The following is a 17777-nucleotide window of genomic DNA, read 5'->3' as shown; positions in this document are numbered from 1 at the left end:
AACACGGGTGTTCAGATCTGCGCTGGTGAGATTGTTTATTAATCTTCCTGCTGTGCTCGTGTGTGTTAGTCTTTGTAGCCGTCCAAGTAGGAACGCTAAAGGTCCACTTGACTTGCTTCTTGGAGGATTACAGTACAAGACTTTCGTCAAAAGGCGTAGAGAAAGATGAAATCAGCTAACCAATGCATTGCTGTCATGGTGAACAGATAGATGTTGCAGATACTTCAGAAGAAAACATCATGAGAGGATATTATCTTTTCAATGTGCATGGATTTGACAATTGCACTAACACCAACAACCAGGAACGTATAGACTAACGGACTAACTTTAGATTCCAGAACATGGAAAACATTTTTCTTGAAGTTTATGCCTGAGAACTTTGTGCCTTGAAGGATTTGTAAAGCCAGTTTGCTTCCATCCAGGTGATGTTAACCAAGAGGAAAGGGAGCTTGCTTGACCTACTTCTTAAGATGGGAAGCGTTTGGTTTTAACCGGTTCTTTGGTTCTGTTACTGCCCTGATTATTCACCAGTAATCCTACTCTCTTTGATTCCTTGTTCCATGAGGCGATTTCCCACTTCGAAGATGGTCAGCCGCTTGCCAACAATGTTCTTTTCTTAGAATTAGGAAAAACATCATCATTTTCATCAAAGCAATATATAATGGATTTATCGCCATAAAGAATTCATCATTATTAGAGATGTCTCATTAATGTGTTTCTCTAATATTATCATAATCTTTATTTTTAGATATATCACTTACATTATTATGATCCTGTTCAAGGACTCAGTGCAAACATCTTACCTGTAGGTTCTCATTGTGCTTTCATTGAGGGGTAAATTGCACGAACTATTTTTTTTGCGATATCATTGCCATTTTTGTTACACTATTTGGAAAGCTTTGGGGCAGTGCAGACCCTGATGTTTTGCAGTTCACGGCATTGTGTTGTTTTAAAGCAAAACTGCAGTTACTTGTGCATTAAGGTTATAAAGGAGTGCACATTCTTCCTCATGAGATGTATATGACCTGTTCTAACATGGCAACACGACACAGGGGAAACATTGTTTGCAATGCATGCAATACATCACATGCCATTACGACGCAAGTCATTACAACAACGCGTTGTTACATCGCATGTCCTTACAACGCGAGTCGTTACAACAACTTGCTGTAGGGGGCAGAAGGTGTCGGATTTTAGGTTTAAAGTATTTTATTAGAGTTTCTGCAACAAGAAAAACAATAATACATACAAAGGAATACAGACATCATGAAAGTATACAGCAAAGACTCTCCCCAAGAACCCCATCAGTATCCGGAGAGGACTAGCCAGGCGAGTGTAGAGCCCCAATAAGAGCGTGAGCGCCATGATGCACTTGTTCCAAAACCAGAACACCCCCCCCAACTCCCACCCCTCCCCGTCCCAGCTCCCCCCCACCCCCCCGTGCCTGAGCGAATGTCCAGCAACACCCTCACTTCCAGAAAGGAACCCCGCGCCCTCCCCTCCTCTCCCCCCCACCCATTAGGAAATCGGGGTGGTCAGCCGCAGCAGTCGGAGATACCGTGGACAGGTGATCTCTTTGAATTCTGATTGCAATAGGACACCAAAAGGCTGCCACAGGTCATCAAATCTGTCTACCTCCCCCGCCACCGTGAGGGACATCTTCTCCATCCCTAGAACATGCCACAACCTGTGTAACCAGCCCGTGGTTGTGGGAAGCGTGGTGGTACGCCAATATATAAGGATGTTCTGGATCGCCGACCCCAGAGCGATCGCTATCTGTCTGCCCCTCCTAGAGCGCAGTGGGTACATCAGGCCATTGGGTAACCCTAGCAAAACATAGGCAGGAAGGCGCGGCAATTCTATGTCAAAGCACTGATCTATATCATCCAGGACCTCCCTCCAATACGGACCCAGCAACGGACAATCCCATAAAATGTGCGAGAGTGTTCCCGTCTGCCCACATTCGCGCCAGCAGGTGTCCTGTATGTGATGGTTCATGTCGTGCAGCCTCTGAGGCGTATAGTACCAGTACGTAGATATCTTCGTAAAAGTCTCCGTGAGCCCAGTGTGGTAGGCCGAGTGCCGAGCTCGATACGAAATGTCGTCCCATTCCTTGTGACTCAGCGTCCTGCCCAGCTCCCGCTCCCAGCGCGCCCTCCCGGGGCTATAAAAGTGATGGGGGGGGGGCTGTAGTAGCCGGTAAAGATCCGAGATAAGCTTGGCGTCGGAGGAGCGCGTCGCAAGCCACAGCTCGTATGGGGTAAGTTTCCGATCCGCCAGATCTCGCACCTGCGGCTGTAACGCCCAGTGGCGAACCTGCAGGTATCGCATACGCTCCGTCTCGGGTAAGTGGTATTCCCTGCACAAGTCAGTGAACGACACAGCACCCTCCGGGCCATAAATATGAACCAATGCACAGCACCTGGCCGTCTGCCAGAGCGAAAAAGCTCCAGGCTCCGTTCCGGGCCGGAAGTCAGGATTCCCCGCCAAGGGAGTAAGTGGCGACGGGAAGGTGGTAAGTTCATGTCGAGTGCACACGGCATCCCAGACGCGGAGCGTGGCCTGCGTGACAAAGGACGCATACAGATTGGGGGGCCTGTGACTCCTGCGTAGGAAAGGTATTTCCTGCAGAGTCCTGCCCGCCACCGCCTGATCCTGAAACAGCCAGTGTCTGTCCGACTCCCATTTACTCCATTCAACCAAGTAGCGCAACTGCGCCGCCTGGAAGTACTTGTGTAAGTCCGGGATGCCGAGGCCCCCGGACTCGGGTGCCAGTGTGGAGAGGGCTCTACGGAGTCTAGGTTTACGACCCTGCCAAACAAATCGAGCGATATCAGCCTGCGTCTGTCGAATCCATCCCTTCGGAGGCTGTAAAGGCAAAGCACGGAACAGATACAGCACCTGCGGCAAGAGAGTCATTTTCACTGCAGCAATGCGTCCCAACAGTGATAGCGTACCTTTGCTCCACCGGAGCAACTCTTCTTTCAGTTTGGTCCCTAAGGCCGCATAGTTAGCCGTAACCATGGCAGGCAGGGATGGTGCCAGCAGTACCCCCAGGTATGGGATCTGATCTCTAGACCATTGCAAGGGGAAGCGGTTTTGCAGCTCCAACCTGGTAGCCGAGGCGAGCGAGATGTCAAGGGCCGCCGATTTCTTTATGTTCATTTTGAACCCCGCCACAGCCGCAAAAGCGTCCAACTCTGCGAGGCAGGCAGGGAGCGCCTCCTTCGGGTTGTCGAGCATAAAGATCACGTCATCCGCATAGAGGCTGATCGTGTGGATGTAGCCGCCCATCTTGACACCCGTCACTTCTGGGTTACTTCTAATCCTCTGGGCAAAAGGCTCCATATACAGAGCGAAGAGCAGTGGGGACAGGGGGCACCCCTGCCTAGTACCCCGTTCAATCGCGAATTGGCCCGAATTGCAGCCATTGACCCTCACCGTCGCAGTGGGAAACTTGTAACAGTTAAGTATTAGGGTGCGAAACCTCTCGCCCAACCCCAGCCTACAGAGAACCTTCTCGAGGTAGGGCCAATGCACCCGATCGAACGCCTTTTCGGCGTCCACCGAAAGCAGCATATGCTCCCCGGGGATCCGAGAGGTCTTCTCCAGAACGTGGACCACCCGCTTGGTGTTGTCCACTGTCTGCCGGCCCGGGACAAACCCGGCCTGATCCGGATCCACCAACCCCGGCAGATGAGGCGCCAAACGTGCGGCCAGGATCCCGGTGTAAAGCTTAAGGTCTACATTGAGCAGCGAGATCGGCCTATAGGATGCACATTCGGTGCGGGGCTTTCCCGGCTTGGGAATAACCGACACCGTCGCCCTCAGTAGATCCGGGGGGATGGCCCCAGACTCCGCGAAGGAGTTAAAGAGTCGTGTCAGCAGCGGGGCCAGTTCCGGGCAGAATGTTTTGTAGAAGAGTGGAGTATAACCGTCGGGCCCTGGGGCCTTCCCATGCTTGAGTCGGGAGATAGCCCCAATCACTTCTTCCGGGCGGATATCCCGGTCCAGGTAATCAGCCTGTTCCGGTGAGAGTACCGGGAGGTCGACCGATGTGAGGTAATCAGCCTCTGCCGAGGCTGATGGGGGCTCGCCAGCGTAGAGGTCCGCATAGTATCGGCGGAAGCCTTCCGCTATCTGGTCGTCCTCCGTGACCAACCCGCCTCCGGGGACGGACAGGCCCTCGACCTTCTGGCGTTGGTGTCGTACCCGCAGTTTATTCGCTAGCAACCGGCCGCAACGGTCACCGCCAGTATAGTATGCGTGCTTCAGGCGCAGCGCCGCATATTCCGCCCTGTCCATGTCCAGCGCGGCGAGAAGCTTCCGCGCCGCTTTGAGCTGCCTCCAGACTCTGGGGGCCCCTGTCCTTTGGTGTACCTGTTCTAGCTCCCGAACCGTACCCGTAAGTTCGTCCCTCTTCCGCTGTCTATCCCTGTTCTCCGCCGAGGAGATGGAAATGAACTCTCCCCGCAGCACCGCCTTCAGGGCTGACCACTGCGTCGCCCGGGTGGTATCGTCGTTCTCGTTGTGCTCCCGGAACCCAGCAATTGCGGCCCGGATCCGCGACAGTACCTCCCGTCGGTGCAGCAGAGTGTCCCGGAGGCGCCAGACCCCGCGTCTCGGGGATATCGGCGGCAACTGGAAGCATCCCGACACCGGAGCATGGTCCGACAATGTGAGGACCCCTATGTCAGATGCTGTCGCAAGTGCGGCCAACGGCCCCGTCACCAGGAGGTAGTCCAGCCTGGCGTAAGTCCTATGTGCGTGGGAGTAATAGGAATAGGCCCTCGAGGCGGGATGTAAATGTCTCCAAAGATCGTGCATGTCCAGGTCTCCTAAGTGTGAGGCACTAAGCTGTGAAATTTCCCCAGTCTGTGGACGGCGCTGCGCGGATCTGTCTAAAGATGAATTGAAGACCATATTCAGGTCACCACCAATGAGTATATGCCTATCTGGGGTAGTCGCAATATCGGCTAGAGCAGACTGCAGAAACAAGTCCTGGCGATCATTAGTGCTATACACCGAACCCACCGTGAAAGGGAAACCCCCTAACCTAAATCTGTATGCCAGGAGCCTCCCCTTCTGCTCCGCCACCTTGTGCAGTACCTCCCCCCTGAACTTCCCAGCCACCAAGATAGCAACCCCTGCCGTTTTAGTAGTCCCAGAGGAGAAAAGCTGAACCGGGAACTTCGGGGACCGCAACCTGGAACAGTCCCGGGCCAGGAGATGCGTTTCTTGCAAAAGGCAGATATCCGCCTGGGTGCTCTCAAGAAGGGATAGTATCGCCCTGCGCTTGACCGGGTTATTCAAACCCTTCACATTAAGGGTAACGATCTTCAGGGCCATGAGTAAACAATGGAGAAAGAGCTGCAATGGGGCCCGGAGACACAGGAAACACCCCGCCAGGTGGGGAGGCGGAGCGGGGCAGGCGCAGGAGCGAGCCACGGTGAAATAACCAAAGGGGAGGTGACATGTGAACCTGTAGTAGCAGGGGCCCAGGCCGAACACAACAGAAGGCCAGCACCACCCCACCCCCCCTCTCCCAGCGCAGGAAGAACACAGCAACAACAGCACCCTGAAACCAGAGAGCCCGCCCAGCACACCATCAGAATCCCCTCCCGAACAGATACCTCCCCACTCAAGAAAGGCAACATGAGGGCACAAAAAGCACAGCCTAAGGCAAATGAGGCACATCCCAAACCCCGAACCCTCCCCACCCCAACACCCCGAACAACCCTCAAACTCCCCAACTCCCCATCTCTCCGTCTCTCTCCCACCCCATTACACAGACCCCCTCCCACGCTCCCCAACAACAACCTTAATGGTTTGAAAAACCCCATTGTCCCAGTCCAGCCCCTAACGGGCAAGTCTGTGGTAAAGTGTCCGAGTGGACGTCCAGCCACCATCCATGCCCCCCCAGAGCCCCCCACCCCCCCCGGAACCCTCAAACCTGCAGTGCCAGTAAAGCCAAGATGATCTCCCCCAAGACGATGCTCAAGCCGTCAAGGCCACGTCACTGGACGACGTGGAGCCGGATACCTCCCGAATGGCGCTGTCCATTTCCGCTCTGACCGTAGGAGAGTCCGGTCGAGAAGGCTGAGGCGTGGTCCGGCGCCGTCGGACTGTCTGCCAGCCCCCTCTAGAATTGCGGCGGCGTGGCGTCGGGACATCCTCCTCAGTAGCGGTGATTCCTAGCACCCCACACGTGTCTTGGAGGGATCTCAGTTGGTGCAATGTCCCGTTCCAGCGAAAAATAAGCCTGAAGGGGTGGCCCCAAGAGTATTGCGTGTCGTGCTCTCTTAGAAAGTCCGTGGCAATTTTGAAGGACTTGCGTTTCTGCAACGTAATCGCGGACAGATCATGAAACAACGCAATCTGGTGACCCCTGAAGCTCAACGGTTGTTTCTGACGGGCTTCACGGAGGATACGCTCCTTCAGAGGGAAATCCGGGAGAAAGGCCAATATATCTGGGGGTGGTGCCGAGGCCCTACGCGGGAGGCCCACTCTATGCGCCCTGTCAATCCTCACCGGAAAGTCAGCCGCTTCGCCCAGGACATCCCGGAACAGGTCTCGTAGGTAGGCCGTGACGTCCTCCCCCTCCTCTTTGGACGGAACGCCCCTGACCCTGATGTTGTTGCGCCTGGACCGATTTTCAAGGTCCTCGGCGTGGGCCTGGAGGTCGATCTGCTGGTCCCGAAGCCGCAGCACTTCCTGTTGCAAGTTCGTGATCTCCTCGTCCCTGGATAGATTAGCGTCCTCCATGGTGGCAACCCGCTCACCAAGCGAATCAACTTCTCTTCTCACCTCTCGGACCTCGCCCGCCACCTCCTGCTTCAGGGTCTGAAAATCCTCCCTGAGTGTGCTAAACAGCGACTCCAGAAAAGACCTGGTGACCGGGGGTTCACCCCCCTCTGCCCCACGAGATCCGGACGAGGGGCTCGGCGTCGGCTGGGATCTGTCCTGTCTCGGGGCACCCCTACCCAACATCTCGGGTAAGGTACGCTCACCTTTCTTGCCTCCCCTGTTACCTGACATCGCAGAGGCGGCGGTGCGTCGCAGGGAGAGGGCCCGCGAACCACGTGGGCTCCCGCAGCAAGTCGGTTCAGTGCAGATCCGGGGCTCCCAGGCAGCGCCCCAAAGCTCCCCAACAGACTGGATGAGAGATGAGCACGACCAGCACTCCGCTGCAACACTCTCTTAGTGCGTCCCTGCTTCCCAGGAGCGGGTCACCACCCCGTCTCCCGGCTCCCGGCCGTGTCGCCGCTCCACCGCAGCCTTCCAGGTGGGCACCGCCGCCCTATGAGACCCTGCGCCGGGCGAGCCACACCCCGGCCAGCACCCTCTGGTCAATCAGGCTCCTGCAGGGCCCCAGGCACAGCACGCGGGCCCAGCAAGCCCACTGGGGGACGAGGTCGGCAGCACAAGCCCGAGGGGCACAGGCCCGGCAGTGGGCAGGGTCACCGAAGTTCGTTGGCGCCTTCCGCCTGGGCCCCGCGTGTGGGCCCCCAAATGCAGCCACCAGATCAGTCTCACCGGTCACAGGCAGGCACAGGCGTCTCACCGGGGTCCAAGCCGGGCCACTCCAGAGCCGGGGCCCGCAAAGGAACTCCGCTCGTGTCTCCGGCCTGCTAGGCCTCCAGGCTCCGCAAATCCCCGGGTCTGCGTAGTGCTCCTCCCCGACTCCTCTCACCACTAGGGGCGGATGGCGCCGCACCGCCAAGGGCCAAGGCCGCCGGCTCTTCACGCCAGGGAGCACCGGCGCCGCCGGGGGGGGACTCGACCGTGCCCCCGCTGGTCAGCGGGCCCGGGAACGCCCCACCACACCGGGGTGCCGCGGGGCAGCCGCTCTCCCTCCGCCCGGCCTTGCTCAGGCCGCGCTCTCCGCCCGCCTCAGGGGCCTGCTCTCCGCGGCGTCGCTCTCCGCGTCTGTGCCTCCGGGGGCTCCACAAACGCTCACACCGGGCTCCCGGCCGCTTCTGCACCCCTCTCCGCTAGATCTGGGGGAGATCAGCGGTGCAGGATGGGTCAAGGGCTCCGGGGACTCAGGAGCTCACGGAAGGAGCGACCGGTCAGCCCGCCATCTTGGCCACGCCCCTCAGGTGTCGGATTTTCAATCCAACACTTTCCCTACTGTTGCACACACTGGAGTTGGAATAGTAAATTACACTATTCCGAACTACAACGCCCCCTCCTACAGCAATTGGTTGTAACAACTTGAGTTGTAATGACATGTGATGTAACAACACGTCGTTGTAATGGCATGTGTAGAAAACGCATGTGTTGTAACAAGTGCTATTCCTACACAGTGGCGAGTCCTTGTCAGGATGGAGAGGGCACAGCCCCCCTTGCTACTTGTGAGCCCCACATTCTGCACCATGCCTCTTCGAGGACCCTCCACACTTAATTAAGCAGTGTTTATTAAAACACAACAGCCATATTTTCATCAACACAGCCAGGGCGCGGGTCAGCCCTCTTGGCCTCGTCTCTAGGCTCCCGATGACAATAGGGGGCAGAGAGGGCTGAGGCACGATCCAGCTACAGAGGGCTGTTAAAACACAACACTTTGTATGTGGATGCCTGGATTGTGCATGTCTGGGGAGCGTAGTTCAACTACGGTCCCCTCACACAGACACAATTTTTTTTTTTTAGCAGACACACTGGACATGCTTCAGACAATACCGTATATCTGCTAAAATGATGCAGTCAGGGCAAACATCAGTGTATCCCTGAGGCCAATGAGAAGCCACACAGAGCAGCAGGGGTGGTATACCCAGCTCTATCACAGCTTCTCCTAGGGCTGTGCTTCCAGTCCTATCAGGAAGCAGGGAGAGGAATTGAGGTTGGCCTTTTCCTTTGCAAACATGCCCTTACTTCCACGGCTCGCTCCTCGTTGGAAATCATGGCTTGCTGGTTCCAGTGTCCAACACCAGATTCCTGCTGTGCTGCAGTGTTAAGTAAAACAAAAGGATGTTTCTCTATTCATGTATATATGTGTTTGTGAGGATGGTTGTGAGTGATTGAAAATGAATGGGATTGAGTGAATGTGAGTCTGGTAGTGTGTCTGTGATTGTCAATAAGAGTGAAAATGAGTGAGAATCTGAGTTTGAGTGTGTATGAATAAGAGAAAGTGAGTATGAAGGAGTGTGAGTGCTGTATAAAGAGTGAGTGATTGGAGATTGTGAGAGGGAGTGGAAGTGGGGCAGATGTGTAGCTGTTAATGGTGCACCAGATGCAGTTGCACCAGCGCCCATAGTCAGTAAGTATGAAAGGTTGAGTGGATGTAAGTGTGTTTGTAATGGAAGTGAGCATGAGAGCCAGCGAGTGTGTCTGTGTGTGAGTAACAGTGAGTGGGAGTGCCTATGAGTGAGAATCAGTAAGTAAGAGAATGTGAGGTAGAGTGAGTGAGGGGGAGAGAGTAAATGTGAGAGCAAGTGAGTATGAGTTTGACACATTTTGAAAACAGTATGGTGAACTCCTGGCAGGTATTACGCCCCATCACTGTCAAAGGTCACCAGACGCCACTGGAAGTAAGTGGAACTCATGTGTGCTGCAATGTGAGTTGTGTAAATATTACACACGCAGAAGGGACAGTGTCCCCCCTATGCGCGACTTGAAGACTAAGCTCAGAGTCAGGTGCCAACGGTTCCAGTACCAAGTCTATTTATATCATGTGGGAGTGACAGAGCACAAACATGGGCTGCCAGATTATCTCATGAAAAGTAAAAGCACATTTGTTCATGATGGCGTTACTAACTGGATTTTTTCTGTAGCATGCCTAAGCACAGGAAGAATGTCATCAGCTGTGTCACTGTGCACGACTCTCCTAACTCTGACACGTCCAGCAACATCAGCCCGAAGGCAGCACAACAGCGCCAGCCTGTGAACCACCATGGCGACAGCAAAGCCTCCGTGAATGCACATGGAAGCGGGAATCCTCGCACCATCATCGTGCCGCCACTAAAGACACAGCCCAGTGAAGTGCTGGTGGAATGTGATAGCCTACTGCCAGGTACATCATACGCATGTTACTAAGCTCTGTCAACTACGGCTTTTTCAACTATGCAACATCCATACCCCCTTCTCACTACTGCGTGCTAAACCATACACAAGTCCTTCCCAATGAGCCCTACCCTTACGTTGACTTAAGATTACTTCCCTGCCATCACTTTGCCCAGTATCATTTCTGCAGTAAACCATTACATCGACCTTGAAAGTAAGCTTATAAGTAGTCTAAACATAACTATTAATTACATTGATTTAGATAGTGAATTTAAATAAAATACTATTTTAAATAATGAAATATTTAACCTTCATAAGGTTTTTACCATTTTATTTTAATATAAATAAATAATAGAATTTTCTAGCATTTATAAGGGGTATGATAATATATAGACTTAATGGTTCCCGTATTATTCGAATTTAATTGTACTAAGGTAATTACATGTTTAACATTTACTACAGTTAGCGTTCTTTATTTTGGAAATTAAATTGATTAGTTTTCATAAAATGAACTTTTGGACTATTAAGGTTTACTTTTTTATTTAATTTAACGTAATATAATCATAATACAATTTTTAATATTTGTTGTGCTTAGAGTTAGGGGTTGAGTTATTCTTATAGCGTACATTTATTTAACATAATGTGATTACTATTAACCCCTTCCGTGCATTTGTCGGCCAACGGCCGCCGCGAGCACTACCTCTGTAGTGCTGCGCACGTCCATTGGCCGACGCTGCCCTGCCCACTGCACTAAACCGCTGCACCTCGGCGGAATTGCCGCCGCGGTTAACAAAAGTGCATATTTCATATTTGGTAGGGCTAAGGGTGCCGTTTTATTTAAATGTAAAGTTAATAAAATTAAAATCTGTAAACGTTTTCAGCTTTGGTGTAAAAATGATGGAGTTCAAGTAAATGATATTTTAATTTTAGGGATTAAGGAAAAGAGGTTGAAGTGATGTTAGGTTGAAGTGATGGTCTTTTGAATATTAGATATAGGGCAGAAGACATGGAACAAGTGGTGGTTTAAGTAGTGAAATACATTCCTACACACTGCTGCTATATAAACTATACATATACCCATGATACCATTTCACTGCAGCCAATTAAGGTCTCTAATAAACAGAAGAAATATCCTGTTTTGACTGGAGCCATGAAGAAATACAAATTTCTACAACTCCCCATTATAGTTGAAAATATTAAAGGCCAAATCTTAAGTTTAACTCATGGTGGGTATACCTTTCTCACATGAATTATAAAAATGAATCTCATTCTTATATTTACACTCAGTAGAGCAATAGCTATTTAGCGTGTTTTTCAAAATGCAAAAGTGTTCCTTTGTCTTCACTATTTGGTATGATATAGATATCTTCTAAAAGATCAGTCGGAGAAGTCTATTGTATGTTAAACCGCTTGGCTGAAACGTGTTAATATGACTGACCTTGTTGGGGGCCATACTGATGGTACTTCTTGGGACGAGCATAGCCTTTATTGTAAGCCTGCATTGTGGAAGATTCTAAATCTGAAGATCAACGACACAGGCAGTCAGTAGGAATGCATGTTCTATGTGTACTGTGTTCATATATATCTTTCCTTTGAAGATACAGCGCTCACTGACATGCCCTTTTAGGTAGGCTTTTCATACAATGATTACATATGGATTCTATTCTTGTTTGTAATATATGCCATCCTCTTTGATAGATTAATCTTGTATTTCAGTTGCCAGGCTGAGATCTTTTGAATTTTTATACATTCTCATGACCCCTCATCATTGTTGCATTATTCAGTCTCTGTGATACATCATCTCCAGTGTCAATTAAACTCATGATCCCTCTTCAGTGCTACCAGGAAAGCTCTACACAGCTCCATGATCCTTTCTCGTTCCTGTTGTGTAGATTGTAAACATATCTCTGATATTCTACCCTGCGATTGGTCAGATCACCACATTATCACCTTCTTTATCAACGAAAAAGTTAAACCTAACCCTACTCAACCAATCAAATCCAAAACATGGAAAAGGGATTTGAAGAATCTTAACCCCTCCACCCTACCTCCCCACATCGGCAACCTCCTCCTTCCCCCTTCAGGTGCCTCAGATGTTCAATCACTGACTGACCACTACCTTGACTCTATGAATACAATAGTCAATGAAGTCGCCCCTCTGCAACTGAAGAGAGTCTCCACCAAAATTTCTAACCCCTGGTATGATGACAGTCTCAATGACGAAAGGCGTAATATGCGAATGGCAGAGCGCACCTGGAGATCGGACCCTTCAGCACTGCATCTCAAAAAGCTCAAGACCAAGAGAAATGCCTACTATAAAGCGCACAAAGTCGGACTTCTTCAGCCGCCAGTTGGACCAAGCGAAGAATAGGCCAAGAAAACTGTTCGAGCTAATCAAGACCCAAACAAAGGCACAACCCACACAATCAAATAGCACAACAAATGACACCCCACACTGTGAAGCCTTCTCTGCTTTCTTTAAACATAAGACTGACAACATAAGAAATGACCTCATCATGGATGTAACTCGATACTCCAACTACACCAGAATGGCTGACACTCAACCTAAAAACAAGGCATCCTGGCAGTACTTCGACACCTACTCGGAAGAAGCTATACACAAACTGCTCTGCACTTTGAAGCCCTCTAATCACCTCGCAGACCCTCTACCTGCTAATGCTGTAAAAGACTTTATCCCCTTGCTCCTCCCTCTCTGGACCAAGATCATCAACAGCTCTTTGCAACAAGGACACATTCCAGACTCCCTTAAGGTGGGGCAAGTCACGCCTATACTCAAGAAACCTACAGCTGATCCGTCTGACCTAAACAATTATCGGCCCATCACCAATATCCCCACCCTGGCCAAACTGTTGGAGAAATGTGTCCAACTCCAACTAACAAAACACATTGATCAATTTGACCTCCTCAACCCTCATCAATCAGGCTTCAGAGCGAAACATAGCACGGAAACAGCTATGACACACATAATTGATGACGCCCTCCAAATTCTGGATCGCAATGAGTCCTGCCTCCTCATCCTTCTTGATCTCTCGTCAGCATTTGACACGGTCAAACATGAGAACTTGTTGGAGCTGCTAAGTACTAGGATGGGGCTATCGGGAACTGTTCTCAAATGGTTTTCGTCTTTCCTTCACAACCGGTCTCAGAGGTTCAAGATCGACAATGTACTATCTACACCTGTGCCTGCAGATCTAGGGGTCCCACAAGGATCCACCCTCTCTCCTACACTGTTCAACATCGTTATGGAACCCCTCGCCACCTTGCTTCAAGCATCCAATGTTCAATTCCATATGTACGCTGATGACACACAACTCTACCTAAAGTTACAATCCCCGGAAGATATCAAACAGCTGAATTCCACGCTTATTAACACCCAATCCTGGCTGGCCGATAATCACCTCAAACTAAATGCTCTAAAAACTGAGTTCCTACTCATCTCACCTCCGGCGAAAATCTCCACCACCCAAACCTGGCTCAACAACCTAACAGCACTCAATGTCCAACCTACCATCGTGGACTCGGCGAAATCCCTAGGCATCACACTCGACGCCAAGCTCGACATGCAGCAGCACGTCAGCAAAGCCACAAAAGCAGCTAATTTCCAAATTAACACGCTGAGGAAAATTAAACCCTTCCTCCCGGCCAAAGACTTCCAAACTGCTGTACAAGCTCTAGTCATCCCTCGAATAGACTACGGAATTGCGACCCTCAGCGGTCTCCCACTATCCACAACAGCACCCTTAAGAGCCTCCCTGAACGCTGCCGCGAGACTCATTACTGGCTCTAGAAAGCACTCGCACATATCCCCAGACTTAAAGTCTCTAAAATGGCTGCCTTTTGAAGCCAGAATACAGCTAAAAATTGCAACTATGACACACGCGGCCGTGCACCACAAGGCACCCAACTACCTCGCTCAAAAGCTGTCTATATCAGGAGGTTCGAGATCCAATAGGAGTTCTAAAAATCTACTCCTGAAACCTCGTAGATTTCGGAAAGCGAAAACTTACAAACGCTCCTTCTCAGGAATGGCACCCAGGATCTCGAATGCGCTCCCTCCTGAAACAAGGCTAATCACCTCCACTGCACTCTTCAAGAAAGAGGTGAAAACAATCCTTCTGGCCAAGATCTCCTGATCGCTACAGATGTTGGGTCAGAGACTCTGCATTGCTTTGTACCGTTGCTCTGCCTATCCCCTGGCACTATACTCGACTTGTTGGGGGCACTATTACGCTACTCTCTTACTACCGACCAAGATATGATACACGTTGGTTTACTGATCCACCTGTACACCATTGTAGTGGGATCAATGACTTGTGCTGCTCTATACTACTCCCTTACCTGATCATATATGGATTGGTTTTATGTTTGTTTTTATCATCCATGTTATTACCATGTTACTTACCATGTTATTCCCATGTTATTACCATGTTATTACCATGTTACCATGTTACTTACCTGATCATATATGGATTGGTTTTATGTTTGTTTTATCATCCATGTTATTACCATGTCACTGACTATTATACTGTTCCCATTATCTCTGTTTACTCCTATTGCCTGTCTTTGTGAAGCGCTCTGATATCTGTAAGGATCCTGTTCGCGCTATATAAAACTTTGAATAAATAAATAAATAAATAAATACCTTCTCGATGCTGCTGGGTAGACAATACCCCTGAACCACCACTGTTGTGTCAACTCATGATCCCTCTATGCTTCCAGGTAAATGTTTTGCATCTCCATGATCCCTCTTCACCTATGTAGGGTAAATTCAGGATTCCGTCTCACAAATGTTGGGCGAACTCATGGTCCTTCCTCAGTGCTGTGAGATAAATTATGTTATCTATTGCCATGCTAACTATATATATATTTCTATGATCCATGCTGCTGTCAGTGAAACTCTGCTGTCAGTTAAACTCTGCTCATCTTCACAATCCACCTAGACCACTTATTGGGCAAACTCATGATCCCTCTTCAGTGCTGCCAGCTAAGCTATACACATTGCCATGACCCCTCCTTATCAATTTTTGGTAAACTCATGGACTCTCCTCAGTGCGGCTAGGAAAACGATTACGTTCACATCCTCATCTCCAATGTTGGGTAAACTTGTGATCCTTCCTCACCAGAGGTGTGGCGCCGCGGCCAGGGCGACTGACGTTGGAATCTGGGGACCACGGTTCGATCCCCGGCTCCGGCGGCAGGTTGCCCAGCACCATGTGACTCTGGGCAATAGCTCGCTTAATCTTCCCGACGGCCCCCAGCGCCTAGAGACCCTTACGGGTGATTGTGCGCTTTACAAATGTGGACTTTAACTTTTCCTCTAACTGCCATGTAAATTATAAACATCACCATTAACTTAATTCACTACTGAAAGGTAACCTACACTACCTATGTCACCCGTGCTCATCTAAGTGGGTTAAACTCATGAGTGCTGCCAAGTAAAATAGACCCTCCTCGCTGCTATTTGGCAAAGTTCAGATCCTTCCTCAATGAGACGAGGTAAACTACACACATTTTTCATCATTTCTGACCACTAGTTACAAACGTGACCATGAACCCCACATCACTAGTGTGAGGCTAAACTCCTGACAACCCAGCTATGCTGAAAAGAAAACGGTATGCACTGTAATAATCAATCCTCACAAATCTTGGCCAAGTCATGATCCTTTTCATGGTGCTGCCAGGTAAATCATACACTCTGTTCTTTACAGCCTGGTAACCTATACAAATCTCTGCAGTCCTTCATCATCTGCATTGAAGATCCCTCTTCAATGCTGCAACATGAACTGTAGACATTTCTATGGTCCCTCTGCACCAACATCTGGTTAACCCTCCTGAATGCTGTCAGGTGAACTATACACATCTTTATGATGCCTCCTCATCAGTGTTGGCTGAACTCGTGCTCCTCCATCAATGCAAATTATACATGCCGTTATGATCCCAACTCACCTGTGTTTAGTAAATTCATGATCCCTTTTCTGTCCCACCAGGTCAAAATGTAAATATTCCCAGGAATTTGATTACTGCTTCTAGGTAATCTCTACTTCACACCACGGCTACCCGCACTGTCTCCACATAACGTTGACTCACCGTCACTGCTTCTGAGTACAGTTAGTTAAGCATCTGCATGAACTCTTGCTGCTCAGCAATAACCTGTGCACATTGTACTGCATCTCCTCACATCACTGTAGCAGGTGATTGGGTGCACTGAGGTGAACTGTGTTGAGATGTCCTTCATTATTGGTTACACTATACTTTGGCGCCCTCTTTATCCAGCATAACAATCTGCCTCTTAAAACATTGCCATGTTTGACCCATTCGACTTATGCTGTCATTTTAGACAACACTTTGCATTCAGGGACTTGCAGCTTAACCCCTTCATTTAGGTATGGGTGTTACAAACCACAGTCTGCCTGCATCGTGCCTTCAAATAAAAAGTGAATGTGTCTGTAATCACATAATGCCACTTGGCATCTATGGTCACACAGTGGCATGAAAACTGACTTCCAAGCAAAGAAGATAAAATGACATCTGGAGTCTAAATGGACCCGCCCTTGCCTTTTTGATGTAACAGAGTATTGAGCGCTACCCATGAGGAAAATGTAGATAGTGTATTACGGTATGTTCAGCGAGTGTTTCATCTACCATTCTGTGATGTGGCCAACAAGCGTCGATGCATGGTTTGTGCTGTGGCCAATGAGCACTGATGCAAAGGGGTGTATATTGAGGTGTCTGGCCAGCTATATTCATGTTCTTGGCCTTCCTTCTTTTTACTATTGCAGACACCACCACGAGCCACACCACACCAGCGTACAAGTCCAAGTCGTCATCCTCCAACCTGGGGAGTGCGACCAGCAGCCACTCTTCAGGAGGCTCGTCGGGAGCCATCTCATACCGCCAGCAGCGGCTAGGGATCCACACTTTCCAACAGCAGCAGCCACTGAACCTCAGCCAGGTAAGGAATGACATCCGTCTTCTGCGTGCACAGAAATGTTCATATAGGAACACCTTTGATATGGGTATTAGGCTGGTCAAAAACATCCTTCTTCTCTCATATGCGCAGTCTGATGATATCACGACGGGGTTTTACTCAAAGGCTATATTCCATTCATAGAACAGAGCTATGCTGCCTCCCTCTACTTCCAACCAAACCTCCGTGCATTTTCTTGTGATGTCCCCTACTTTCCTATATTTTCCACGTCTCAATGAGAAATTGAACTTTTGCCAATGAGATGGCTCTCTGCATGTAGAGAGAGAGAGAGATATCCCCCCTCTGCAGGTTACGAGTTCAAGGTCCAGCAAAGACAGCTCACCCCTTCATTCTTCTAAGGTTGATAAAAGGAGTATAATTTAGTTGGGTAACAGTATTACGAGATAATGTCAGTACTGTGAAATGGGAAAAAAATGGTATAAGGTTCTATATAAGAACAAGTTATCATTATCGACTTGGGTGCCAGCGCCGTGGCTAGATGGTTCTGTTACCTTCATGTTGCTCTAAGTTATACAGAATCAGCTTCAGGCCATTCATGGTTTGCACATGAGTTAGAATTGACTGAGCATCAGAAGATCAGCACAAGCTACTGGGGGGGTGGGGTGGGATTCAGTCAACTTGTTATTCTGCTCTACTTCAGACAGTGAGAGACAAGTTTAGTTAATAACCAGAGCGTATCATAGACCGCATCCTAAAATTTCATAGATCTGGCATAGCGTTGGTTAGAAAGACCACGTTTCATGCATGTTTGTAATCTCAAAAAGTG

The 17777-nt window shown here is 49.7% G+C and overlaps 1 protein-coding gene across 2 annotated transcripts in view; it reads left to right on the top strand.

Annotated features, from left to right (window-relative positions):
* HIPK2 (homeodomain interacting protein kinase 2) overlaps positions 1-17777 on the top strand; it is a 438745-nt gene that overhangs the window by 407076 nt on the left and 13892 nt on the right. For both annotated transcript variants that reach the window (XM_078673112.1, XM_078673119.1), the window contains exons 14-15: positions 9774-10012; positions 16803-16975. In XM_078673112.1, coding sequence (XP_078529238.1) covers positions 9774-10012; positions 16803-16975 — 412 coding nt within the window. The remainder of the gene's footprint in view (positions 1-9773; positions 10013-16802; positions 16976-17777) is intronic.

Source organism: Lissotriton helveticus, chromosome 1_1 (assembly GCF_964261635.1).
Source record: "Lissotriton helveticus chromosome 1_1, aLisHel1.1, whole genome shotgun sequence".
In the NCBI taxonomy this organism is placed as follows: Eukaryota; Metazoa; Chordata; class Amphibia; order Caudata; family Salamandridae; genus Lissotriton; species Lissotriton helveticus.
This window is presented reverse-complemented; position numbering and strand designations above follow the sequence as displayed.